Source organism: Pagrus pagrus, assembly GCF_965226575.1.
Source record: "Pagrus pagrus genome assembly, chromosome: 13".
Taxonomy (NCBI): Eukaryota; Metazoa; Chordata; class Actinopteri; order Spariformes; family Sparidae; genus Pagrus; species Pagrus pagrus.
Genome location: NC_140197.1, coordinates 24,581,882 through 24,608,848, shown reverse-complemented (window position 1 = coordinate 24,608,848; position 26,967 = coordinate 24,581,882). Strand labels below are relative to the sequence as shown.

At 41.4% G+C, this 26,967-nt stretch overlaps 4 protein-coding genes across 6 annotated transcripts; 2 read left to right on the top strand and 2 right to left on the bottom strand.

Moving 5' to 3' along the window:
* Window positions 1-498: 498 nt before the first annotated feature.
* On the top strand, window positions 499-5,984 carry mlx (MAX dimerization protein MLX; the record flags this gene model as incomplete). Of its 2 annotated transcripts, none has more annotated exons than XM_084372022.1 (8): window positions 499-571; window positions 2,185-2,224; window positions 2,385-2,474; window positions 3,322-3,431; window positions 3,558-3,660; window positions 4,042-4,141; window positions 4,244-4,445; window positions 4,589-5,984. In XM_084372022.1, 8 exons carry the CDS (start codon window positions 533-535, stop codon window positions 4,643-4,645), a joined length of 741 nt encoding a protein of 246 aa, XP_084228148.1. In that variant the 3' UTR covers window positions 4,646-5,984. The 2 variants fall into 2 exon arrangements, with proteins under 2 accessions (XP_084228148.1, XP_084228149.1); XM_084372023.1 differs by having other exon boundaries at window positions 533-571; window positions 2,188-2,224.
* A 123-nt stretch (window positions 5,985-6,107) lies between these two features.
* Window positions 6,108-9,115, bottom strand: psmc3ip (PSMC3 interacting protein). The gene is made up of 8 exons (XM_084372024.1): window positions 9,011-9,115; window positions 8,109-8,209; window positions 7,926-8,015; window positions 7,724-7,835; window positions 7,446-7,591; window positions 7,289-7,342; window positions 6,829-6,888; window positions 6,108-6,728 (listed from the first exon to the last, which is right to left on the bottom strand). Exons 1-8 carry the CDS (start codon window positions 9,027-9,029, stop codon window positions 6,672-6,674), a joined length of 639 nt encoding a protein of 212 aa, XP_084228150.1. The 5' UTR covers window positions 9,030-9,115; the 3' UTR covers window positions 6,108-6,671.
* A 580-nt stretch (window positions 9,116-9,695) lies between these two features.
* retreg3 (reticulophagy regulator family member 3) lies at window positions 9,696-19,418 on the bottom strand. Of its 2 annotated transcripts, none has more exons than XM_084372474.1 (10): window positions 19,335-19,418; window positions 16,771-17,046; window positions 15,273-15,379; window positions 14,800-14,830; window positions 14,591-14,717; window positions 14,290-14,374; window positions 13,064-13,201; window positions 12,896-12,975; window positions 12,132-12,264; window positions 9,696-12,048 (listed from the first exon to the last, which is right to left on the bottom strand). In XM_084372474.1, exons 1-10 carry the CDS (start codon window positions 19,397-19,399, stop codon window positions 11,510-11,512), a joined length of 1,581 nt encoding a protein of 526 aa, XP_084228600.1. In that variant the 5' UTR covers window positions 19,400-19,418; the 3' UTR covers window positions 9,696-11,509. The 2 variants fall into 2 exon arrangements, with proteins under 2 accessions (XP_084228600.1, XP_084228601.1); XM_084372475.1 differs by lacking the exon at window positions 19,335-19,418 and adding an exon at window positions 17,306-17,408.
* Window positions 18,793-26,960, top strand: tubg1 (tubulin, gamma 1). The gene is made up of 11 exons (XM_084372476.1): window positions 18,793-18,981; window positions 19,357-19,469; window positions 19,710-19,877; window positions 19,973-20,041; window positions 21,520-21,599; window positions 21,710-21,836; window positions 23,049-23,135; window positions 24,566-24,715; window positions 24,855-25,007; window positions 25,176-25,337; window positions 25,785-26,960. The coding sequence occupies exons 1-11, from the start codon at window positions 18,933-18,935 to the stop codon at window positions 25,980-25,982; spliced, it is 1,356 nt and encodes a 451-aa protein (XP_084228602.1). The 5' UTR covers window positions 18,793-18,932; the 3' UTR covers window positions 25,983-26,960.
* The last annotated feature ends 7 nt before the right edge of the window (window positions 26,961-26,967 follow it).

Genomic DNA, 26,967 nt, shown 5'->3' with positions numbered 1-26,967 from the left:
CATGAGGCCAGATTAATGTGGCAGTACAGGTGAGAGAAGCAGAGCAAGTCCTCAGTGAGTAGGTAGGGAGGGTTGTCCAACAGCGCCCCTCTGTGTTTCAAACTAGCTACTGCACTTAGGGTCGCTGCATTCGAGGTCTCCTCGGATATTGCACTTCTAATCTTTGACTTCACAACACTTAGCTTCATTTAAGATTCAAGTAGCATTTAGTATATTTGTTAAGCAGTGGGCATCTAGGAGCGACTATTTAAAAAGGATTAGATTTATAGTCATTCATAATAACATTCATCATCAGTTGATGCATACGTGCTTTTAGAGTAACGTTAGTTCCTTTGGGGGAAATTAAAAAATTGAAATTAAAAAAATGTGACATTAATTATTGAAGCTTTTATCCCCAAGAAAAGACAAGTCCTCGCTTTTTATTCGTGTAGTTGAAAGACGGAGTTCGGCTTTCCCTAATTGTTGGCGAAGAAGGAGACTTTACGTGGAGCACGCGAACGCATCAGCGATAGTAGTTACTTTGCATTCCAAAATGACGGACCCAACTACGTCGCCAGAGGACCACTGGAAAGTAAGTAACGCTAACTGATGTTAGTTAACCTCAACTTTGCTTTGAATAGATTGTCACGTTTGCCACGTGTCCGCAGCGATAAGTGTCAAACGTTGTTTTGTCTAAAAGTTGAAGTTTTGGAAGCGTTACGAGGAAGCACGGCTTTGTTAGCTCCACAGCTAACGTGAGCTAGATGACGTTTGCTAACCTCATGAAGCTAACCGTTAGCTAGCGTTGGCTAGTTAAGTAAACAAAACGTCCTCACAGAGCAGCTCATGTTCCCCGTGTATACTTCGTTTATGGCTAGAATACATCTGTAAATAACTTTTCTCGTTTTGCATTTCTTGATACGTTCCTTTAAACATCCTTGTGAAAGCTAAGTAAAGGTTTATTGAAGAAGCTGACAGAATGGTTCAGTAAATCTACCGTTAGGAAGCTGGTAAATGTAGTGCTATTTGCAGCCCCACCACACATTAAGCATCATTAAACTGTCTTTTTATCACCAGAAAATTACTTATTGACCAAAGCTTTCCTAATGGCGGGTTAATCAATATCTACAATCTATCAATCAATATGGAAATGGCTGTAACATGTAGTGTAAATAAACATGCGTTTGATATGTCTTTTGAAAGAGACTTCCCAATCTTCTTCATGACATGGACTCCTGAATAAAATAGTTGATCCAAGCATTTGTAATATAAACCTTTTGTAGGGGGCAGCCTTTGATACCCTCCTTGAATATGATTCTGCTGTAGGTAAAGAGACATTTGGTAAGAAGAGTCAAACATCTAGCAAGACTCAGTGTTGAAATTGAACACCCTTTTTCAGTGTTTTGGTGACGCCAAGATCGAAAAGTGGCTGAAGGTATGTCGATTGCTGCCCAGCGGCATATACAGAACCCTAGACCGGTATACCGATCCTTGGAGTGGTATACGCTGGTATTCCACCGACACATGACGTATGTGTCGCTTGAGACTGTTACGCCACTGAAAGACTGTTGGATGGGTACTGCCCCCTGATGAATTTTATATGAAGTAATGTATTATTATGTTCTCCTAATAATGAAAACCTGTCAGGCGGCATAACACTCCAAGGATCGGTGTACCAGTCTAGGGATCGGTATATGCCGCTGGGCAGCAATTGACATACCTTCAGCCACTTTTCGATCTCGGCGTCACCACAACACTGAAAAGGGTGTTCAATTTCAACACTTGCTAGATGTTTGACTCTTCTTACCAACGGTCTAGGGATTGGTATATGCCGCTGAGCAGCAATCGACATACCTCCAGCCACTTTTTTCGACTATCTCTGTGCTACTGGTGTTCTGCCCCCTGGAATCATTGAAAGAAAGAAAAAAAAATGGACTCATTTTTGGGGTCAACAAATTAAAGAAACAATTGTGTTGTGGTGCCCTAGATCTGCCAGTGAAGAGGTAATTTGGTGCAGCTGTTTATCCTCCTGCATACTTAAATTGGAAAAAATCAGGGCAATGCTCAGAGGGGGTTTAGACAGTCTAACATGCAGCCTATCTGCTGGTCTATTGTTGATGTATTTTGGGCAGCACAATTTTCTCCTCAGCCTCTAAGTCTCTATTTTCTCCCTTTTCCATTTTCTCTTGTCTGGTGATGGCTCAGCAGACAGACGGTGCCTTCAGCGACAGTGGCTTTGACCACAGTGAGTATTCAGTCAGTTCCTATTTTGATGATTGTCATATAATCTGATATTTAGGCTATATGATGGTGACCTTGTGTTTATGGTCTGTGAGATTAGCATGTCAAGTCTATTTCTGCTCTCGCAGTAAAAGATCTTTGATGTCAGCTGTTTTACTCCACAGGTTTCTTCACCGATAGTGCCAGAAAGGGTACAGTTGTGTCCAGAGCCAACAGCATCGGCTCAACAAGTGCCTCTTCAGTACCAAATACAGGTATTATGTTTGTGATAGAAGGGGTCTGACACTGCTGAAAGTTGTGCTACATTTAGACTGTGATGTGAATGTTTGCTTTGTTGACTGTACCTCACTTTGAATGACCCATTCCCCATAATGCAAAGACATTGAGTCTAAATTATGTCAGATATTTAAAAATCGTTTGTAGAATAAACCTTATAAACGTAAAGCAAAAGCTCATAGTTAAACTGAGACAGAGCCTGCTTTCTTTCATTTAGCTTACTGCTTCTAATAAAAGAAAAATCCTTTCTTGCCACTCGTATCACAGGATATGTAGTTACTCTTAATAAGATATAAAGCAACGCTAATTATTTTAGAGAGCTTTAAAAAACCACGTTGGCTTACTTCAGGCACACTGACTAACCGCAGCAGTTTACTCAGTTTGATTCCTCTTTCCGGTCATGCCCTGAGGAAGACCGAATGCGGGTCGAAACCTTTCTGCATTTTGTCTCCTTTCTCCCGAACCCTGGCATGCCCTAACAAGTAAAGGCTTTTTAACAACATCCTTGGCTCAGTTTGAGTGTGCCTGAAGTGAGCCTACATGCTTCCTTTTTCTAAGTTCAAAAACCAGTCAGAGGAGTATATAGTGTATAATTGTAAGTTTGAGAAATATACCGTATATGCAGAACTGTGTTCCATCTTTATCACAGCTTTTGTTCATACTCTGTCAGCTGTTTTTTTTTTTAGTTGCCTCCGTCAAATAATGTCATGCGTTAGTTCTATTTAATAACAAAACAGTACATTTTAAAGTGTGCCAGCTGGTGTTCTCTGTCACAGTCAGGAGTCTGAAGCATGTACTAATCTGTGTTAATATGTTCTTGAACAGACGATGAAGACAGCGACTACAGACACGAGGCGTCATATAAGGACTCGTATAAAGATCGACGGAGACAAGCGCACACACAGGCGGAGCAGAAGCGTAGGGACGCTATCAAGGTAACGTCTTTGTGACTTACTATAGATACAGTACACACACCATTTGAAAAGTTGCATATTTGTTCACGATGTTCACTTGCCCAGTAGTTATTACTGACTTCTTCTTTTTATTTTTTATTACTTTAGAAAGGTTATGATGATCTCCAGTCCATAGTACCGACCTGCCAGCAGCAGTCTGAATTTGCAGTGGGCGCACAGAAGATAAGCAAGGCTACGGTACTGCAGAAAAGTAAGATGTGATTTTTTTTTTTTTTTCTGAGAGATTTCTGTCCAAATTTAGTTTTAAATTGGATGAACACTGTTCATAATCTGCATGCTGCTTTTAGCCTCAAAGTACAGATCCAGTCTCATGTATTATCATTGCACAAAGCAAGTAAAAAAGATAGTAATGTAAAAAAAAAAATCAGATCACCTGAGGCAATAGAAAGATGGATGTCATGCAGCACAGAGATCTCTACACTTGCTGGAGTTTCTTCACAAGGAGAAGAAGGAGGAAGTGGCAGCAGAGATGCTTGACGGGGGACGACGCCTCATGGAAAATGGAGACCTAAATCTCTGCTGAGTGAAGAAATCCCTGACTGATGCATTTCTGTGTTTTATTTTTTTGCAGCGATAGACTACATCCATTTTCTTCACAAGGAAAAGAAGAAGCAAGAGGAGGAAGTTTCGGTACTAAGGAAAGAAGTGACAGCGCTGAAGATCATGAAAACGTGAGATAATGGTTCACCAACTTTTTCAAGCTTCATTTACTTTAGTTAATGCCACATTCCCACTAACAACTCCCAACTTGTTATGATTGTTTTTCCTTATAGGAACTATGAGCACATAGTGAAGGCCCACCAGAACCACCCACAGCAGGGAGGGGATCAGGTGTCTGACCAGGTCAAGTTCAACGTTTTTCAGAGCATCATGGACACCCTGTTCCAGTCCTTCAGTACTTCTGTTTCAGTGAGCAGTTTTCAAGAACTCTCCGCCTGCGTGTTCAGCTGGATTGAGGAGCACTGCAAGCCACAGGTAAGATATATTCTGGACACATTGTGAATTAGACTTTATTGATCCCTTACTGGGTAAACCCACTTGTTACAGCAATCAATAGCAGATCAGACACAGTTTAAAATCAGTGTGGCTTTGTTGATGTTGTGTCTTTTCTTTCCTAGACGCTGAGGGAGTTTGTTGTCGGGATGCTCCGGCAGCTCAATGGTCAGCTTTATTGATCGAGTGAAACCTCGAGACTGAACTCTCAGACTTTGGGCTTGCTCTGGCCTCTCAGGGTGGAGTAAAAACTCCAATCAGCCTCAGGCCACACCACAGTATTTACACTCTCTTCAGCTCATCAGTGACTCCCTGGCTGCATATGGATTACCTCAACCCACAGTACGGGCAGAGATGGAAATTTGTATCAGATTGAGCAGGTGTTATTATTTTGCCGCCAAGGGGAAACACAAGTTCAGAAGTCAAGAGTTCCCAGATGAATGTAAATCCATCCGGTAGACTAGATAGTGTAGTAGTTGTGGTCACTGAATGCATTAACTGTTGCCCTTGAGATAAGTCAAGACTCCTCTTACAGATAGAGGTCATTGATTGTATTGCTTCTGCAACCCATCGACCTCGTCCCGAGCTTTACCTCTGTCACGTCAGCCTAATGCTGATCCAAAGGACTCGTCTCAGCTTCAGTGAACAAACACTGTGAGTCAGCCATACCACTCCTGAATCATTTCATTTCTCCTTACAATGGCTCCATGGTGATTTAGCATTTTACCACTGAGGTTTGATTGAAACAAACCTTTCCTACCTTGAGTGTGACAGAATGCTGAAATCTCACAGGTGACAGGTGTGCAATGTAGACAGCAGAAAGGTCTTTTATTAACGAATGATTGTTTATATTGTCAATAATTATCCTACACCATGCATTGTGTTAAATGTTTAAAACAAGCAGTTATACATGTTGTGTTTATTTCGCAGGTGATGTTAAATACAAAGTGTTGATTGTGATGATCGTAGTTTACTCTACAGTTTTTAAATTAAAGAATCAGTAGTTTTAATGGACGGATGTACTGAGTTTAGCTGAGAGCATGTACTGATTCCTCCTTTGGTGCCCTGGAAACGCTGAAAACGTTCTGTCACTGTACCCTCCAGCAGCCTCAGGTTCCTGGTGAGAACAATGGACGTGGCCACGCACAATTTGCAGCCGCTGTACTGAATGAGTGTTTTTATACTTATGATTTTTAAGTGTATGATATAAAGCAAATTTTCGTGATGCCTTTGACAGTTTTGTTTCCAGTAAAATCTATTATGCATACGGCTCATCTGCCCAATAACAAAGAGTTGCTTTACTGTCGATGCTTTAATCGCAGGGAAATATCGTCTTGTTGCTTCAAGTAGTTTCTGTTGATAGTTCATTCATTCAGTTCTTTTATAAAAGCCATCTACTGGATACCACCATCCTAAGTGAGATGTCAACCTATGTAAAGGAGAATAAAGTTGAATATGTGTCCTGTTTAATTTTGCCCATGTAAAATGAAAATAAAGTGTGTAAGATGACAGCAGAAGACAGATGTACCTGGGCAGTGATCCCTATCTCTGCAGCTAATGATCCTGCAAAATCTCTTATTGTTAACACTTGAAAAAGATGACTTAAGTGCTTTTTGTTGGAGAAATTCTGTATGAAAAATTACTGTCATGAACATTTAATCACTTGGCAGCAATACTGAGTGAAGAAACGGTACAAAGGATTATTAACAAAGGAGAGGGAAAAGTGGGACAACCCCCCTATAACAGCTGAAGGTCATGAATAACCATCCATGCTTTCAATGATGTGGTTCTTTTATGTACAGTTTTCTAAAAAGAATGACATCAAGATGGACTTGAACATGTAATAAGAACAACAAAGAATGTACATCCCTCTAAGCTATAACGAATAATCCATTTACATTTTCATCAAAGGCTCAGGATTGGTTTTTATGGCCTTAAAAAGGGAAAAAAAAAATACAAGAAAATGCAAGTATGCGTCAGTGGTGTCGACTGATGTGACAGTGTCTTGCAAGTGACAGCTATTTTTTGTATCAATATACTTCCAATTAGAAAAGCTTTATTTTCTTTTTTAACTTTTATGAGATGTACAATGTGTTCAAAAAGGCTATAAATAAAGGAACGTGCTGTGGCCCTAATTCGTAGTCCACATTCTTGGCACTGCACAGGCTCACATAGAAGAGGTGAATGAACAAGTGTTTCCTTGTTCTATCAAGTACTCGGAAGAACCGCCTTACAGTCCTCATCGGTCTCCACTCCAGCTTCATCCTGTGGGGGCAACACAGGTATATTATTCACTAGTTCTGGGAAGCAAAACGCTTAAAAGTTAAGTTTTGGAAAGTTGATTTTATGAGATTCTTTCACTCACCAGGAACTCCTTCTTGCTCTTCGGATACCCCTCCAGGATTGCGTTGATCATGTCAGACGCCTGAGAAAAAAACAGAAGGAAGTTGGAGGGATTGTGTGTCGACGCCTCGTGTCTTTATATGATAACAAAGATGCCTTTGCAACCCAACTCCTCCTTCCTTATCTCACTTTCCAACTGCTACTTGTAATACTAATGCTGAAAGTATGATTGCAAAAGTTCCATATTGTTCTCCTCCTGACTTTTTCAAATCAAATTTTTACTAACTAAAAATATTACAGTTAAGACAAAGTTTTTTGTGGCCCTTGTTTAAATGTTCGTTACTCAAAATATACATTTAGGGGTGTATTAACTATTATTATCACTCTCAATAAATTTGCAAAAGCTGCAGCCTGAAAATTTGGGCCCTTTTTGCTTTAAAAACTGATCTTCTAATCGATTAAAGCAGCTCTATATACATTACCAATCTCTTCCTCTTTTTCCACTCCTTCACGTAAACATCCCGCTCTTTGTAAACCTGAAAAATAAAAAATTATGAGCAATATACTACTATAATGTACAACAACAGGAGTATCTTTACTAGATCTGTAAGACAGTCTATTGTATTAATGCATACCAACCTTCTCTTTCTCTTCTGGCGTGACGTGATTCGTGGCCGACTTTATCTTCTCCAGACGCGCTCTGTACCCGGAGCACTCTTCTTTCAGCTCTCGGATCTCTGACACCATTTCCTCTGTTGTCAGTGAGCTGCTGAGCTCCTTCAGCTCTGTTGGTGGAGATTACACACAAATGTACACAACATCCCCTTTCAAAGACATTTCAGTCAGGTGGAGCTTTGTGCAAAACAGCAACATCCTTGGTACAGTGTAAACACGCGGTGATCTATGGTGTACTCCACCTGCATCTAGCTGTCTGCAGCTCTGGGTAAGAGACTGCACCTCTGCACTGAGCTCTGAAATCTGACAGTCCATGGCCTTCAGGTCTGCATCCTTCACGTCTTTGAACTGAGCCTGTGGGAGAGATTAGCAGCTGTCATTTTCAGATTAAACATAAAAAAATACTATACGCAGCAACACAACACATCAGATGAGCAGACTAACCTGATCAGCAAAATAAATCTTCTGCTTGCCGTATGTTTTCTCCTTTATCTTCCCCTCGAGCGCCAGCAGCTCCATGGCTTTGACAACTGCCTAGAGAATGATAAATATGTAATCAGTCTATAAATGTAGGCTACACACACACATACCACTGCATGTTATGTACAGTATAAGAGCTCATCTCACCGTTTTGCCCAATCCATGCTGCTTTTGTAGATTACAGAAGACATCCTGAGCACTGTAGGGCCGGTTCTTCTCATTCAGATAGGCGAGGATGAGTGTCGCTCCTGTGGATGACAGCAGGAAAGTTTGATCATATGAGCCGACAGAAACATCGCTGAAAAGTACTTCAATTTACAGTAACAATATACTTGTTATACCTCAAACATAGTTAGAAATGACAGCTAGATTGTTATGGTCTTTTTAAAATACCTTAAAGGTGCACTGTGTAGTTTTGGAGAAGACATTTTAATCAGAAGAGAAAGATCTTCATTGACTGATTTCACAATTTCATACTGCTTTACTTTGTTTGTATGTGGCGGACCCTGCCACCTTTCTGTGGACCTTATTTTCCTCTGAGAACAGCTTGTTTATTCATTTATGGAAAAAATAAATATTTCTTATTACCTCATTAATATTGTAAATATTAAAACTCTGAGTTTGAATTTCGTCTCTAAAACTACATAGTGCCTCTTTAACGCTGTATAAAAGCGTCCTAGCCGTTAATGTTTACATGTTAACCTAGCTAGGTCTGTGTGTACTTAAATCGCTGGTGACAAATAAAGTTTAGTATATAAGAAGTAACATAATGTAATACATCTCACACACGAAGCTTTAAAACAACAATACCATGTTGTAAAAGTTGGCGTCTTTCGAGTAAACTCTCATAAGGAGGATCGAGAGCCTTCAGGTCAGCTAGCTTATCAAGCAGTCTGTATGTAACGGTAGCTAGCTCATAGCTTCTTAGCTAAACTTTCTAACTCAGTATTGGTGAATGTAGCCGTTGTCGCTCGTTTGATACGAGTGTGAGATACGCGAGCCAGCTTGCTACAGTCAGAAAGCACCCTGGCGTTCAGCTGATCTCTTACCGTTATCTTTTTTACTCATTTCTGACTCCTCCACCTTCACTTTAGCTTCCCAAGTCGAGTTTCGCGCAAAATATGCGTCACTGAAAAGATCGTTTTGTCTCAAGATGCTTCACACCACGAGAAATATCTCCCCTGCTCCTCCAGGGTGGCAGATTTTTTTTTTAATCATATAACAGTTTAGAGCTTCACATTAACTGCCCCACTGGGGTGTTTTATTTGCTCCCAACCTAATCAGCTTTTGTTTATAACTTTGGCTCAGTTCCAGTCAGTTTTCGTTAAGTTTTTATGATATCCGGAAAGAAAAACAAAGTGAGCCGTCTGGCTTTTTTGCCTGGTCTCAGGCACAGTTAAAGGGTAACTCCATCTATTTAACACATTAAATTGTGTTAACGGGTTTTGGGAGAGCTACTGAATATGTGGAAAAGCATAAAACCTGTATGTAATCAGCTAAATTGCCTCCAGTGATGCCTCTCAGTGGCTAAATTGCATTGTGGGTAATGTAGGCGTGGAATTAAAAAAAAAAAAGTGTTATCTCTGGGTCTGCTGTATTTGATCATTACTTTCAAACTGTCTAAGCTTTCCCACAGTTTGAGAGCAAATATATTGCAAATGTTTTAGAATAATCTCTTCAGGGTCAATCCCACGTCTTTTACTCCCCCGTCACATGAAATGACCTCAGACAGACTTAATTGCAAACATTTTATTCAATATGATTTACACATCAAAACATATCAAAACCAGTTACAGAGAAGAAAATACACTAATATGCACATAACATTATCAAACTGATTACAGATCACTCATACTGAGGAACTTCATGGAACAGCAATGAGCAACATTCTGGTAAACTGATGGTTCGAACAGCAGAGATTAATCTCTTTTTTGTAGCCTCAAAATCGCCAAAACTTCCTGTCAGTGCACAGTAATTCAACTTCATCTTCATGAACGTGGATCCAGCAGTTTGTTTTATTGTGCTAACTCTTTTGCAGCTATGATTTTCCTCTCAAAATAACAGTTAAAGAGAGCAATGTGTTGTCTTCTATTAACAACCCAGCATTTTTTTTTTTTTACTATTTTGATATATGATTTTAATAAATCTCAGCTGTGGCTCATTTAAGTTTAAGTGCCATTTCTACTTCTAAGTTTTGACATATGGACATGGTTCGTCCATCAAAAGGAAATCAGGCTGACCAGCACGTAAAAGCCACTTTAAACCTTTGCGTGCTAACACTATTTTTTTTTTTTTTAAAGGATATAAGGATAGCTTTCTATACCAATCTTCATGTAAACATGTTTCCCCATTGAAATAGTAAAAGATCCATGAAATGAAGAATATATTTTGATTTGTTTCTTAAAAAGTTCAGCATGACTGTCAACTACATGAAATACGAAGATGGTAAACGAAACAAAGAAACGTATTTAAACATTTTGAAAAAAGAAAAACACACAAAGCAGAGGGCTCATTCAAGGTATTAAACATGGACACAATATGGAACTGAGCTGTATTAAAAGGGCAGGAAAATTAAAAATATTCTGACCTTACTCACAGCAAACCTGGGGCACATGTTCATAAATACAATGAACAACAAGCATAACATCATGTGTTCCTCCAGGTCAAATATCTTAAGACTGAAATGTGACTTTCTTTAAAAAAAAAATAAAATAGAACTAAAAACAAGCTCCAAGAAATGCATGAAAATGTCTTAATATGATAGCAGGAGAGGAAAAGAGTGAAGAAAACCCTACAGAGAAACAAGTGAAGCATTTATCTGAATATTTTGTATTTTCTATTAAAGAATCGCTGTCTAAAGCCACAACTTCTGGAAAGTGTTTATTAATCTCTAACATTTAAATAAGCCTAACAGATCGTAGCTACATGCTAGTTTACAGGACAGCAGAGCAGCAATAACAACAGCAACATGAACTGCTGTTTCTTTGACAAAATGTGAGGCAAAAAAGATTATTCCAATGACTATGGGAACTCAAACATGTGATGTTGTTCCTTAATGCAACATGGCTCAGCTCAGCCAACAGGAATGTCATATTTGGTCCCATGTTAAATAGCCCTGTATGTGGAGACCTCCAGGTAGAAAACGTTTTATGGGCACTGCTGTTGTTTATATATGGTCACTAACAAAGTACCCTTGTAATTTATGAGTGCATAAAATTACAAGGCTCGATAATGCTGGTTCATTTAATGTCTGAATGTGTTTTATTTTTGTTGCTGCACTTCCTATTGCTCAGCCTACAAAGTAAAAGTTTTCTGGATGAAAAGGGTTTGAAAGTACGGGAGAAAAGAGTCTGAAAAGATAGAAAAAATAAAAGACTTCACAGTGATAAACTGATGCTGATCAGAAGCGGGACTGCTGGAACCTAAAATCATCTCTCTCACACACACACACACACACACACACACACACACACACACACACACACACACACACACACACACACACGAAGTCAGGTGTACAGACACACATGCTCCCACACACTTACACCTTACTGTGGTTTACCCAGCAGGCTAGATAAGAAGGTAGACCCCTGGCTCTCTCCCCGTCTGCTCCCCCCTCCTCCGACGGGATCCATCTGGTTCAATTCGGATTGATCCAGCATTTCAAAGTCCTCTGCGTCCAAGTCTGTGTCCAGCTCAGAACTGGACTGCTTGCGGTAGCTTCGGTGGGCTCCAGCCCTCGGAGGGCCTTCTCTACGCTGGGAGGCAGGAGGCCGAGGCTGCATCGCTCCGATCAGCGCCGCCTGGATCATGTTGCTGGCGATGACTCCGGCCAAGTCTCCTGTTAAATTAGAGACGGGAAGGCCGCCGAGAGAAAGTTCTGCTTCATCCTCCTGGTCTGAGTCCAGATGAGAATCTACATCCAGCACTGAGGCCCGGTGACTAGCCAGCCCGGACGGACCCAGACTAGGCAGACCTATGCTCGTGTCATCATCATCATCCATCAGAGTGGCGTCAGGGTTGATGGAGGGGAAGTCTGGGAGGTCTTGAGCGAACGATTCCTCAGCATCACTGTGCCTGTCAAAATCTGACAGACAAGGACACGTTGAGAGAGAGAACAAGATGGCAGAAAATAAAGGACAATAACATCTGCAGCTCCGGCGTACTTACCCTCAGAGCCCTCTGTGAGCGGGGTCTGACCACGTGATAGGTTAAACGTTCCATTATCAGTGTAGGACACCTCAGCGTCAGAGTGCTCAGAGTCAGTCAGTGCAAGCTCCTTGGCAACAATGGCATCATCGAACTAGGAGAGACAGCAGATTTGAAAGGGTTAGGCATTTTCTGAGCCGTGTCAAAATCTTTTTAGAAACGTTTATTCTTTCGCTCAACCGGAAAGGGTTCGACTTTGTAGTTATATTTTCTCTCTGTTTGCTCTGATACCTTCTGCAGGCTTCATTACACACACACACACACACACACACACACACACACAAGCAAAAATAAACAGGCACATGACAGAAGGCACGTCATGTGGAGTTTTTAGCCCCAACAGGAAGGCTCAGATGTGCTCTAACCAACACTGTGGTGTTGAAATACAGTCATAGGTATGTAGTGACTGTTTCATCTGTATATTTTAACTTACACCATTCACATTGAGAGCCTTAATTAAGTTGCCTTAAGTCCTCAGCTGTTATATTTCTCACAGAATTAACCATTTGGCACAGGTGTTGATCCCACTACATAAATGTTCTTGTAAGTGAAAGTAAACCTGTGTAGCATGTGGTCACAACAACTGTCACACGTGGATTTTCCACTGGAAGAAAACCAGACAAATTTCAAATCCAAATTTCAAATGTCCATGACACTTAACAATAGTAAACCTGGCCTGGCTTGTGATCAACAGAACAGAAAGAGGACCATATTGAGAGACTTACCGTTGGACAGAAAGCAGCCAACTCCTCCTCACTGTCACTGCCTTCACCCGAGGCTGCACCATTGATGGGCCTCCGCAAGACTGCAGAGCACAACAGCAAACACACAGAACTCAGTGAAGACGGTCTTTGCGATGAGAAGGGAAAACTTCAACTCGATGTACTACTTACACTGATTATCTATAGGCTTCGCCATCATGTATCCACGAACACTGAAGTCCAGCCACTGCAGGGCCGGCTCCAGCTTCACGCACACATGCTGGAACACCCTGTGATAAGCTCCCAGAGGGGCCAGGAGAGTAGCCAACACTGGTGGAGAGGAAGAAAAACAAAGAATCTTCAATTTTCTAAATAAAGAGGCTGACTGATGCTGGTACATAATCAGGGAGTAAAATATTCAGGTATCGATATATATTGGCCGATATACAGAGATCGTTTGCAATAGTCCCTCAAATGTGGTTATCAAAGACTTGTGGTGAAGGTATGTAACAATTATTTTACATCTTAAAGATAAATGTTGTCTTTAAAATCACTGCACTGAAACAGTAAACTTCACTTGGAATTTCATAATTATAAATTATCCAAGCATCTTTTTCTGGATTATAATCTCTAAAAAAAAAAAAAAAAAAAAAAAAAAAGTTTTCATACAAGTGCATATCAGCCAACATATATGCTGATACCGATATCTTTGACAGACCAATATTGGCCGATGATACCTTACAACTGATATTGTACTCATTTTCTTGCAACCGAATTTTAACTCAGTATTCATACAGATCTTACACATGCAGAAGCATAACAAAAGGACCGCTACAGACTTTGCTTAATAAAGCTGTTTTTTTACAGACATTCTGACTGTATCATTTCCCGAGAAGTATTAGTTTTATTTTGCTGCGTTTTGCTTTTTAACATTTTAATATTCATTGCATATACTGTATTACTCTTTTCATTTTTACCAGTGGCTGTAACATTACACTCAGTGATGTTAGCCTGTGTTAGCCTCAGTAGAGATATAAACAAAGTGAAGCCAGGAGCAGCAGGGAGTTAACACAGACAACACAAGCTGCTGTGGATTGTTTCAGACGTCAGCCGGCCTTGGCAGCTCTCTCTCCCCCCCTCCGTCTCTCCAGCCTACACTTGTTGGAGGTGAGGAGATTAGCCTGGTCTCAGTATGACCTCCTTAGCTTTCTGCCTGGCTCCCTTCACTCCTTCTTTGTGTGTCTCATCCTGACTTTAATCACCTCACAGGCTGGGCCTTGATACTGGGGCCACCACAGATCTGGTTTCACCACCTATGCAACTTTAATAGCATGAGTCAGGACGAGTTTCCCTGCCAACATGGCCCTGCTAAGAAGACTGGATCTGTAGCTAAGACTGGTTAGACCAGTGGGACTCACCAGCAGAGTAGGATAGCACCAATCCAGGAATATAGCGCCCAACCACGGCCAAACAGGTGAACACTCCACAGGTCATGAAGCAAAACTGACAAAGAGCGACAACATACAGAGAATCAAGTATTTGTGAGGAATTGTGGTGCCTTGACTTTGCATAATCATGTAATTAAACATGTCAGATATTATTTAATAGATGTTTCCATATCAAGAAAAGATGCTGAGATATACTGCATATGGAAAGAGTTTCTCTGGAAACCCAATACTCATACAGTACATATTTTTTTGTATTGTGTTCGGTCCTCACCTTGCCCGGGTTGTGTCGTTTATACTGCAGCACACTGGATGTGAGGACCACTGCACTGACCCAGGCTTCAGCCAAGTGGTGGCATAGTTCAGGCACACTGAGGATGCCGGGCTGCACCAGACCCCAGCTATAAAAAAAACAACAAACAGAAAATGATCAACACCTTCATCTGCTTTTATTATTTCTGGTTGGTGGTTACAGTAACAAACCTCTCATGTTCTGATTCATCCAGCTTCCTGACTGTGGAGAGAGAAAATATCCATTACATTAAGAAACATACCATAACGCAAATTATTGTTACATATGCTGGCTGTACAATACATAAAAAATTGTCCAAATGTTGTTGCACTTTCTCCTTAAACTTGTCTCCACCCATTAATCTCTTGGGAACTGTGTACACTCGGTACTTAATACAGTTCAAAAACAGGTTAGAGCGAGAGATTAACTGTTCCAGGTGTTATACAAATCACTTGCAAAGTCCAGAGTGTAGAGCTGCTAGCTGATGAATATCTACTCTGACAAACACGGAAAACTGGGAAATAATCTGTGAATTTAATAAAAATGAATCTAAGAAAAGAAGGAAAAGTGCATTCCAGGGGGGGAAAGTAAAGGAAAAGTTCAAAACATGCCAGGGTCTGCAAAGCAAATATAAAGAGCCCCCATAAAAAGTAACTTGCAGCACCTTTAATCACTGGCCAGATCTTATTTCTCCAAGTATCAACACAGACAAGCACAGCCAGACCAGAAGCCAACAGGAACAGCAGGCGCAGCGAGGTCAGGGCGAAGAACCTGGAGGAGAATTAAAATAGAGCAAACACATGAGCAGACAGTACTTTAAAAGTCTGCAACCAACAATCACACAACAGTTCAACAACTTTGAACAGAATTCATCAAACCACAACCACCTTGAGTGATGATCGTCTGTTTCCATCAGTCAGACCTAAGTAAAGAGGAAGTTATCCCACCCTTTGGTGTGAGTTACACCCATTAGTTACAGAACACTGATGCCACTGCTGAATATAAATAAAATGCAGGGGTTACAAAAATCAGTGAAGTGCTGATGAATACATTCCCACCCACCAACAGGAATGGCAGAGCTACAGGCTGTGCATCAAGAGGATGATATCATATCACAGGTGTGATTCAGGTGGTTTCCACCTATTAAGCAGAGTTGGCACAAGCTGGTTTCACTTCTTCGGGCCTCATACATTTTAAACCCTGAACGTTGCTCCACTTTCAGATCACAAGACTGTTAAATTTGTTGACAACAACAATGTTACAGGATTCTGCCAATCAGCAGTTAGAGATTAACCTAACAAAGGATTTGTTGGCAGAACGAGGTATGTTGGTATTTGGGGTAGCAGTGCAATTAGTAGCCACTGTTCTGTTTTCCGTTTGGTACTTTGAGAAGGAAAATTCAGACCTCAGTGACCTATAATCAGAGCTGCCATCATCATTCTTCATGCATTGGTATAGATTATGAATGCATCTCTTGGGGCACCACTGAGTGCGTGCTGAAGCACAAGTAAAAGGGACAAGCGGCCCGACATGCACAGTGGTCTGATCGAATAAAGGCTTGCAGGTTGGCCAGCCCGGCTCTCCCGCTTTGTGTGCCGGGTCAGTAATTCTCACCATACAAGAATATCAAGGTCACCTAATTTAGCCAAAACTTGTCCCAGTCCAAAACTTTCTCCTACTGAAATCTTCTGTACTTCCCAGGTTTGCAGCTGACCTAATATTAAACCTGTAAAGCAGAAACTAATATACAAATAGACTGCCATTAACTGACATGTGCTCTGTAGGAAAATTGTAGTAAATTGCAGATAGGGCCTCGATTTCCAGCCGACCACACTCATCCTGCAACAACTAAAATGACAATGCAAATAATGAAAGGAATCAAGATTAAGAAAGCAGTTTGGAGAGGAGCAACATCAGAGTGGACACGTGGCTGTACGGTGAGCGTGTCTATTAATAGTCCCACTAGCCAGCCATCTGTGTTGTCTTGAATTGACAGGTGAAACATTAGCATTATGTAAAAACGCCAGCTGCTGGCAGTCACGTTGGCTCCCTCACAACGACCAGACAACCTCTGTATTGTCTGAATGTAGGTTGCTACAACACTGGGGCAAACAGAGGCGACAGGACAGGTTTGTCATCAAAATGTACAAAGTTCAACTCACCAGAACACAACGTTGACCAAGATGTAGAGAAGCACACACTGAACGGGTCTTTCCCACACTAGGACGGACTGTAGGTAGGTCAGGACGGGCTCATAGGGCCCCAACCTGGACTGAAGCGCAGCTTTGACAGCCCGTACCTGACCGTCTCTCTCGCTGGAGCATGGTCGACTTCTCAAGCAGACACTAGTCCCCTGCTTGGCTGAGCTATCCTCCACGGATGCGTCTTCCATTGCCCCAGTGTGCGCCATCTTAGCGTCTACCGTCGGTGAAAATAGCCTGTGAAATAAAGACTTACAGTGAGTGGAAACAGGTAAATCTCTTGACAAGGGGCACCACAGCGCCGCGGAGCAGCTCCACTCACAACATCGGCTAACTGACCTAATGTTACGCTAAAGGGTTTATAAGCTAGCAGCTAGCGACGACATCTACATCCTGTCAGCGACTAATACAAAAAGGAACAAAAAGCTAACTATATTAGAAGCAACCATCTTATTAAAGACAATGTGAAAGTATTTTAAAATGAGATGACACTCACTATTTTGTCATTTTTGCGGGAGTTAAGCTAGCGCTGTCTTCGGGAGCTGACAATATGGCGTTATCTGTTTTTCTGAGCCCTCAGCAGCCCAATCACAATCCGCACGAGCCCCTGTGTCATGGTGCGTTCAGGTGGAATCGGAATGAAGTTGTGTTTACTTGCACACTGCATTGACGCTATCGGCGCCTTGAAAACCTATTTAAACTGAAAATATTCATTTTATTTTATATTATCTTGTTTATCCATCATGGTTTCATATGGCCCTGTACGAAGAAAATACATTTTATTGTATTATTGTATATTTCCGATCTGATATGCAGTTTGATTGGATTAAATTAGAGAGTGATGCATTTGCGTTACTTTCTATGTATCTTAAATCTGAAATAATGAAATGTCAATCTAATACAAGTCCTTTGATGAAAGTTTTTTGATGAAAGAGGTCGTTATTGTGTTACTGAAATAATACATACACAGATATAAGATTAAAAGTTGTTTATGATTTGTCTACAGTGCCCTCCAGTGGTCACAATCTGTAACTACAGCCTTCTGTAACGTTTTATTTTGAAAGATTTAACCGGAAGATATAACACAAAGGCCGTCTAACTTGACTAGTGAGGTTTTGGTTGTAGTTACTGGTTGTGACCACTAGATGGCAGTGAAACGCACAACTATAAGGTATGAGATATAAGATTTTAATGCTCTCGAAACAAATTAAAGCGTTATATTTCTTTAAAAGCAGCAACCGAAAACTTAGCTCTCGCCAAATCTGGTCTCTTTTATTTTAAAATGTATGTTTTGTTGTTTTCTTGTATGATTATCACCGTTAACATACTTTAGCTGGAATACATCTATATTATAAACGCTGTCATTGTAGTAATTAACTCCACCAAGTGCCAGGCAGACCAGTTTGGTACAACTGTCAATATCCAGGAGGACGGCTTAAAAATAAAACTGGTTATTGTTACTGATACCTTCTGGATGTGTTTGTTTTGGTTTTTGGGTTTTTCCTTTTTTTTTTTTTTTTTAAACTTTCGGAGCACCCAAGAAGCATGCATAAAGTCACATTGTCACATTTTATACAACTAATATTTATTAATAATAGTTACTATTTTTTATTGTTGTAAGAATAAGAATATTCTTAAATTATAGGTGCAGTTACGCAATGTGGCCGCTGGGGGGAAGCACTAAATACCATCAACTCCACGGATGTCAATTGTACAAAACACAGCATACTAGACTTCCGGTGAAGACATTCAAAATAAAACAAAAAAAATTACTGTATGAGACTCGAAATACAAAAGAAAGAGCCTCCGTTGATTTTGGGATGCATAATCGGGGACTTCATACGTGTTTCCCGGACTTTTCTGCTTTGAATATGTCATTTTGTCTGTTTTATGCCGCTACACGCTCCGACACGATAGGTGGCGGTATGAACCTAAAATGTCGGCCTGCACGCCGCCAATGAACAGACGAAGAAGAAGTCCGCTTGAGCGTCACATCAGCACCAAGCGGGAAGGAGCGGGCTGGTGGTGAGGCAGTTGGAGGAGCAGTCTACTTTTCTTCTGTTATTTAGCTAGCAAGCAGCTAGCGGGCTAGCTAAATAAGGAGCAACTGAAAAAGACTGACCATGCCTCGGGAAATTATAACGCTTCAGCTTGGACAATGTGGAAATCAGAGTACGTAAAAGGGCAAAGTTGATGTTGATATTGCTCACATGCAGTCGTTTATAACGTTAGCCAGTGTCTAGCTAGCTAAGATGATATGTCAGACTGTGGAATGACGCTAGCTAGCTGTTGAGTGATAGTAGCAACACTAGCTAAGACCAAAATACAACATAAACTAGCTGAACTGACTTGTGATTGATGGGCCTCCTTCATAGCAGATGTAGCCTAGCACAAGTTGAGGTTAGCTGCCTGTGTATTCTCATTCAGATAACGCCGCAGTTCACGGTGCTTGACGTGTTTAATGTTTGTTTAATAAGGCCACAAACGGCTAACAAACATAACCTAAACGTTGACGCTTTGCTTACCTGCTCCTCTTTTTGTTTCCAGTTGGTTTTGAGTTTTGGAAGCAGCTGTGTGCAGAGCATGGCATCAGCCCAGAGGGGATTGTTGAGGAGTTTGCAACTGAAGGAACCGACAGAAAGGATGTCTTCTTCTATCAGGTAACTGGTGTCAGCACTGACTCATTAACTTCATGACAATTAAGCACACATTGTCAGTGTGTATTCAGTCTTTACCTAGTGATGCGTATGTACACATGAAGTGCAACACCGTTATAAGCCACTAGGTGGAGTGATTGTTGTGCTATAGCGGAAAGTTACTCAGACCCTGCAAGGACACATCAACCTCCAGGCTGTGCAGTGTCACCATCTAACACCTGGTTATTCATAAAACTCCTCAAGGCTGATGATGAGCACTACATCCCCCGAGCAGTTCTCCTGGATCTGGAGCCGAGGGTGATCCACTCCATCCTCAACTCTCCTTATGCAAACCTGTACAACCCAGAGAATATCTACCTCTCTGAGCACGGTGGAGGTGCCGGGAACAACTGGGCCAGCGGATATTCACAGGTGATCACCGGACATGACTTTTCTTATCAGTTAAAGAAAAAAAATATATATATAATTCATCTAAAATCCTGCCTCATCCTTTGTTTTTCCTCAAGGGCAAAAAAATCCAAGAAGACATCTTTGACATCATTGACCGTGAGGCAGATGGCAGTGACAGTCTGGAGGCAAGTGTACCATTTATCACATACCAGCTCTCCCTGGGGCTGGGACTGATCGGGGCTATGTGGAAATTTAAAAACCGATTTAAAAGTAATGTGATATCGCTGCGTGCAGAAATACTACATGGGCCAGTCAACCTGCCCTCTGTTACCCTGCTCAATAGCACCCCGCAACTAGAGCCTGAAACTCAAACATGCAAGAAAATATCAAAGGGATTGTTGTTTGTACTTAATGTGTGAGTTCATTGGAGAATCTGCAGAAATAGTGGGAATTGTGTCCAAATTGTAGCCTCATTGTGAGATAAAAGGCCCCTGGACACAGACACATTAAAGGTCCCGTACTCCTCCGACACACAAGCAAGACCCAGACTGAAAAAGTCACAAAACTACACTTTGTTCCTTTGTGCCGTTAGTGTGTCTCTTTTTGGTCATGTTGTGTCTCCTCATGGTCGTTTTGTGTCTCAATAATTGCTTTGTGTCTCTTTTTGGTTTCACGTGTCTTGGTGGTTGTTTCACGTCTCTTTGTTGGAGTTTTGTGTCTCTTTGTCATTTCTTTATGTCTCTTTGTGGTTGTTTTGAGGCTCCTTTGGTAGTTTTGCATCCCTTTTTTGTTTCCCGTCTTTTTGTGGTTGTTTTGAATCTCTTGGTTTTTTTTTCTCTAGGTAGTTGCATCACTTTGTGGTCATTTCACTTTTCTTGGTGGTGGTTTTTGTTTTCCCTTTCATTTTTGTTGTTTTGTGTCTCTTAGTGGTTATTTTGTCTCTTTGTTGTTGTTTTTTTTGTCTCTTTCAGTGAGATTGTGCAGGTGAAGCTCAGGTGGCTCGCTGAGCTCTTGGGACTCTGGGCCTGTGCCACTAATAAGGAAATACTTGATTGTGTCCAAACAAGACTTGAATCAGACTCTTGTATGTTTGTTGTGTTCAAACGTATCCAGAAATGAGAAACTTGATTGAAACTATGTTAAAGTGTTTCCGGTGCCTGTCATGTTTAAACTAGCAGAGCCTCGCCGTGCCTCGCTATTATTCTTAGCCTCTTTTTTTAGTGAACTTTCTTCAGCTGCCAGCCTCCCGTGAAATAACACTCGCATTTCCCCTCGAAGGTCTGCAATTTCTGTAACTCATTCACATTATGACCCCACATTATTATTGAGTGTGTGCACTCATGTGTGCATTGGATAGGAAGGTGGGCCGAGCTGCCGTGAGCGTGTGTATGTTGGCAGGGTGTGGCGTGTAGAACGTCTGGTGATAATAGCCGGGCGAGTGTAGAAGGCAGGTATTACAGGGCTGTCTTGGGGGGGTGAGGGAGCCTATTTGTGAGGTGGGGCTGCACTCCCATTTATATAACTGCCAAGGAAGAGAGGCATTTGCTCACCCACACACAGTCAGCTTTCTGCATCAGTAGAGTTTAAGCTTTATACACACGTGGCACACGCTGTAGCTGCAAATTTGAACTGTGAGTAATAAGTAACCCTTTTGTCTTTGTAGGGATTTGTCCTGTGCCACTCCATTGCCGGGGGAACAGGCTCAGGACTGGGATCCTACCTACTGGAGAAACTCAATGACAGGTCCACAAACACACATGCAACTTGTTAGAAGAGGTTTTACTTCAAGCATGAACGATAACTGAACAGCTAAATGTTTTCACTGAGAATAATATACACTCTTTGATCTCCAGGTACCCAAAGAAGCTGGTGCAGACTTACTCTGTATTCCCAAACCAGGATGAGATGAGTGACGTGGTCGTTCAGCCGTACAACTCGCTGCTCACGCTGAAGAGGCTTACCCAGAACGCAGACTGCGTGGTGAGCGGCAGCACTCATGAATGGATTGCTGATTAGTCCCTTTGCTCTCTTTGCTTCACAACGCGGCAGCCATGGTTTGGAATAACCTCACAAGATGGCACAAAATGACTCGCTTGTAATTGCTGCACTTGGACAAACCGAAGGCAAAATACGTAAACACGGTAGCTAAACTGTTCCATCCTTTCAGTGAGCTGAAAACGGATGCAAAGATAATTTTAATTAGAAAGTGATCAGTCATTGAAAATATGATGTGACATCAGACCGTTGCATAAATTTGGCCTTGTGCGTTCTGACGTAAATGGCATGGGTCAGCGAATTAAAGCTGGTACACATGGCAAACTGTGCAAAGACATCAAAGACATGAAACTCTTACATGAAAGTAGGAAATAAAGTTTGATTAAGTCTCACAGGCCTATTACACGCTGCTGCCTCGGTGCCATAAAAAAAATATTTTATTAACAGAAATCCACACTGCTTTGGACCAGTTTTGGCTCGGCTTAATTCTGTTTTTTAGTAATTTAAAGGAATACTCCACCAAAAACAGTCATAAATATTAAAACACAGATTGTTACTTAACCTGCCGTGAAGTGTGTGGCTTGTTAATGGGATGACCCGGTTGTTACTTTTATGTAACTTCAAAATCTACTGGCCTGATTGGTGAAACTACACCCAGATGTACATTCACGTTTACCTTTGTTGAAAATCTCACTTTTTAGGCCACTTCAGTGTTTGTGTAGCAGACTAATAAAGAAGCAAACTGCAGTGCCAGCATTGAGGCGTTACAAGTCGAACTTAATAAATCTCCGTCTTAAAATGGTGATTGTATTAGTCTGAGATGCTCTGACAGTCTAATGGTGTTTCCTCTCTAATACCTACTTCCTGCAGGGTCTTGCATAAGGCCCTCATCTTGATTAAATTAGCCGGAGGGCTAATAGAATCTGCCCAAGAATTGGTTCCACTGTTGCGACTGTACAGTGTGTCTTTTATGTTTGAGCTCTGCTAACAACAGCACACTGTGTTGCTCCTTAAGAGGTTCCTTGACTGCGTCATTATTCCGATACCCTCTCACTCTTCCTTCAACACAGTAGCTATGTATTGACATTGACTGTGTTGTTGTGTTGGAGGGAATCTCTTCTTTTCTGTTTTTTCTACATTTGTCTAATAATTGCACCCTCTCTCTGTGCGTCTCTGTGTGTGTGTTTTGCATGTCAGGTGGTGCTGGATAACACGGCTCTAAATCGCATCGCCACAGACAGGCTGCATATCCAGAACCCCTCGTTCTCCCAGATCAATCAGCTGGTGAGTGAGAAACTTGACTCAGTGTTACCTCCTCCAGTTGTTTTCTCTGCTTGTCAGCAGGTTTTGGCCGCCTACTTTACCTGTCCGTATTTCTACGAAGGCAACTGTCATGACAGACTGTCGTAGACACGTGTCACTCACTGCAGAAATTATAGGATACATAAACTTGTTTGGCGAGACAGTTGCACGTCAAACTGGATTTCAGCTTTCTCAGAAATGAGTTGTACAAGGCCGCACATGCCAGATGTTATGTCAGTTTGCCTGACAGAAGTTGCAATTACAGATTTCAAGTTCAGGACTTAATGCGACAGTTAGAGGATAAGTTCACCCGAAATGAAAATTCAGTCATTATCTACTCAACCCCGTGACGATGGTAAGCCGGTTGTTTTGTTGTCCACAAAACATTGACACATTCTCCTAAACAACTAAAGTAGATGGGGAACTGAAAAACAAAAAACATATTATGGCACTGCACAGCTCGTCTGGCATAATCCAAGAAACCAGAAGCCAAGAGATCAAAAACTGATTTGAAAAGACGTTATTTACACCCTTTTTAAAGCCGGAGGCTTCACTGTAGCTGTTGAGCTATAAGCGTCTGAGGCGGGTGCACGGACTCATGCATGACAAGGGTGTAAATTACATTTTTTCCAACTTTTATGTTTATTTTCTGTTGTTTTTTTTAAGTCCCCATCATCCAGTGGTCTCGGAGAACGCTGTTCTGCTCCAGATTTGTTTTCTGGACTTCACCTGACTTTCCATCAGCATGGGGGAGTAGATAATGACAGAATTTTTCATGTTTGGGTGAACTTATCCTTTAAATTAGAATGATAAATAAAGAGTCCTGCACCATGTACAAGGCTGTCATAATTATGCACAAGACAGGTGGTCTCATACAGCTATGGACTGTCACTACTGGATAGTTCAATAAGGCAGAGAACAGACATCCAGTGTAATAATAATTTCCAGCACAGAGAGCGGAAAACTCTGCACACTAATTCGTCTCCTGCTGTTTGTGTTTCTCGACGAGACGTTAGCCTGACAGCTGGATAACACAGAGCTCAGATTAGTGTTTTTACAGACTTTCTGTTGTAGATGGGACTGTTAGCTTCACTGCGAGATAGCAAGAGCCAGTTAGACACCTGGAGTCATGACGGTAACGTGACAGCTGTCTTAAGTCATCACAGAACCGTAAACTAAGACGTGAATAGTTCGACTATTTGTGCACCTGCTGAAGTTGTCGCGACTGTGAAGACTTAAGACGGCTGTCATCAAAGTTATTTATGACTACAGGTAAACGCGCATATTGTAATAACTCCATCGTCATGAATCAATAGAAATGATGTGATGTATTTTACCAGCTGCAAATCTTTTTCTTACCAGATTGTGGTTAATATAAAGCTTTGTGTCTAACTGAACCTTTATACACGCAGGTTTCCACCATCATGTCTGCAAGCACAACCACTCTGCGGTACCCAGGCTATATGAACAACGACCTTATTGGCCTGATTGCGTCTCTCATCCCCACACCCCGCCTCCACTTCCTCATGACTGGATACACACCACTTACTACTGACCAGTCGGTGAGTGCAGACCAGTCAAATAAATTGAGAAGAAAATGACGCTGCTAAAGTGAAACATCGAAGCAAAATGTTTCATGTTGACCCAGAACCAGTGGACTTTTTGGGAATGTTTTGAATCAGTAAGTGTGTTGTGTTTCAGGTTGCTAGTGTGAGGAAAACCACAGTGCTGGATGTGATGAGGAGGCTTCTGCAACCCAAGAACGTGATGGTGTCCACAGGAAGAGAGAGGCAGCCAAGCCACTGCTACATCGCCATCCTAAACATCATCCAGGGAGAAGTCGATCCCACACAGGTACCACCGCACAGCACCTCTCCAAATGTCTTAACACTTTGGGAGAGTATGCAAACTTATTTTGACTATTCAGATCCTCAACTTTAAGTAAAAGTATTAATCCTACACTATGAAAATAATATTAAGTCAAAGTCCTGCAGTCAAAACCTTACTTAACCCTCTGTGTAGGTGCACAAAAGCCTCCAAAGGATCCGGGAGCGTAAACTCGCCAGCTTCATTCCCTGGGGTCCCGCCAGCATCCAGGTGGCTTTGTCCAGGAAGTCTCCGTACCTGCCCTCGGCCCACCGAGTCAGCGGCCTGATGATGGCCAACCACACAAGTATCTCCTCTGTAAGTGCTCGTCTTTCAGTTGCATTCTCCTACAGTGACTATTTACACAGCAGAGACAGTCTGTTTGTTCTTAGTCAATACTCTAGGATATGCATTGACCTGAAACTGAAGTTGAGTCGCCACAGCAGCAGTTCGAGGGGAAGTCCACAAAAAAAAAGTGAATTCCTTGAAACTGTAGATGCTTTTCCCCCTTTTTTTCTGCAGAACATACACTGTGAAGTTGTAGTCCTGTGATGTCATACTTAACCTGAAATGATTGAGAAAGCAAAACTTTTTTCCTTTGTTTTCGGTCCTAAATTTAGGGGAAATTACAGTCATCCAAGGAAATGAAGTCATTGATTCCCTTTCCTTTCTGGTAACATAGAAGTAGAAACAGAAAGTTGGTGAGTTTGAAAGAAGTCTGATAAGTTTCAGGTTCTTTATCTCCTCTTTGTTGCTGTCCCACAGCTGTTTGAGCGGACGTGCCGGCAGTATGACAAACTGCGTAAGCGCGAAGCCTTCCTGGAGCAGTTCCGCAAAGAGGACATATTCAAGGACAACTTTGACGAGCTGGACAACTCTCGCGAAGTGGTGCAACAGCTGGTGGACGAGTACAGCGCAGCCACGCGGCCTGACTACATTTCCTGGGGAACGCAAGAACAGTGAACAGACTTTTTGTCTTATATCTCAACTTCAAACCAACCAGTCAGCATACATGCTTAGCTAGTTTATTCCAACTCGACTTAATGCCCCTCATTTTCACTTGTCCTCTTACATACAGGTGCCCCAAAATAGACAGGTATTTGGCTTTAGCTGTTTCTCTGAAAACAATATTTATTGGCTTGTTCATAGCATGTAATAGTTTAGTGTGTTTGTGTCTCGAAATTTAAAAGAGACCGAGGGATGAGTGTTAACACCCACTGTTCACCAAAAAGCAAAATTATAGTGTTTTATTTTTGGACTGCATCACATCCTGCAGCGTCTCAAACCCAGTTCAAATAAAACAATCCTTACCTAATAGTTCAGTGAAGAGTACTTAAATATGTGTTGTACAAAACAATCTATAAATGTCTGTTAATAGTTATTTCCTTTCTCCTGAACTCAGCCTCCTCCCCCCCTTTTTTCCATCAGCGTAAGACAACCTGTTGCCTTGTTTTGGTCTATTTTTATACTGAGTACAGTACTTTAGTTTTTGTGCAGTTAATTTACAGTAAAAAAACGTCCACCGCCTACGACATGATTGCCTTGAATAATTAGAGTATCTTTGACAGAAAGTGCCGTGTGATGGGTAATACAGGTTTCTGACAAGGTGCTTTTTACCGTCTGTCTGCTGCTGATACACACTGCTCATTTGTTTCCGCTGTACATGACCAACAAGAATGTCAAGTTAAAGTTGGGCTTGAGCCAAAAAATGATGTTAATGAAACACCTGCCATATACACCTACAGTAGTCACCTACAATAGAAAAAGTTTGCACAGATGAACACGGATGGATCTCATTTTAACATCTCTATAGCTGTAAATAAACTTTAAAGAATAGCTAGTTCTCTGGCTTTCTCTGTATTGTCTAAAATGAATATACTGTCTGATGTTGCTTTGCTTGTTGGACCTGTTTAAAATGATGAATAAACACGTTTTCTATTATTTTGTA

What these genes read in the sequence shown, in the direction of transcription:
- psmc3ip (XM_084372024.1), bottom strand. An exon ending in AGCATGGATTGGGCAAAACG is followed by an intron (nt 8,016 to 8,108) that starts GTGAGATGAGCT and finishes ATCATTCTCTAG; the next exon opens with GCAGTTGTCAAAGCCATGGA. An exon ending in GGAAAAAGAGGAAGAGATTG is followed by an intron (nt 6,889 to 7,288) that starts GTAATGTATATA and finishes TTTTTTTCTCAG; the next exon opens with GCGTCTGACATGATCAACGC.
- tubg1 (XM_084372476.1), top strand. Translation starts at nt 18,933, where the DNA reads ATGCCTCGGGAAATTATAACGCTTCAGCTTGGACAATGTGGAAATCAG. An exon ending in ATGGCAGTGACAGTCTGGAG is followed by an intron (nt 20,042 to 21,519) that starts GCAAGTGTACCA and finishes TTGTCTTTGTAG; the next exon opens with GGATTTGTCCTGTGCCACTC. An exon ending in CCCAGAACGCAGACTGCGTG is followed by an intron (nt 21,837 to 23,048) that starts GTGAGCGGCAGC and finishes TTTGCATGTCAG; the next exon opens with GTGGTGCTGGATAACACGGC.
- retreg3 (XM_084372474.1), bottom strand. Translation starts at nt 19,399, where the DNA reads ATGCCATGCTCTGCACACAGCTGCTTCCAAAACTCAAAACCAACTGGA. An exon ending in TTGGTCAACGTTGTGTTCTG is followed by an intron (nt 15,380 to 16,770) that starts GTGAGTTGAACT and finishes ATTCTCCTCCAG; the next exon opens with GTTCTTCGCCCTGACCTCGC. An exon ending in AACGACACAACCCGGGCAAG is followed by an intron (nt 14,375 to 14,590) that starts GTGAGGACCGAA and finishes GCTCTTTGTCAG; the next exon opens with TTTTGCTTCATGACCTGTGG.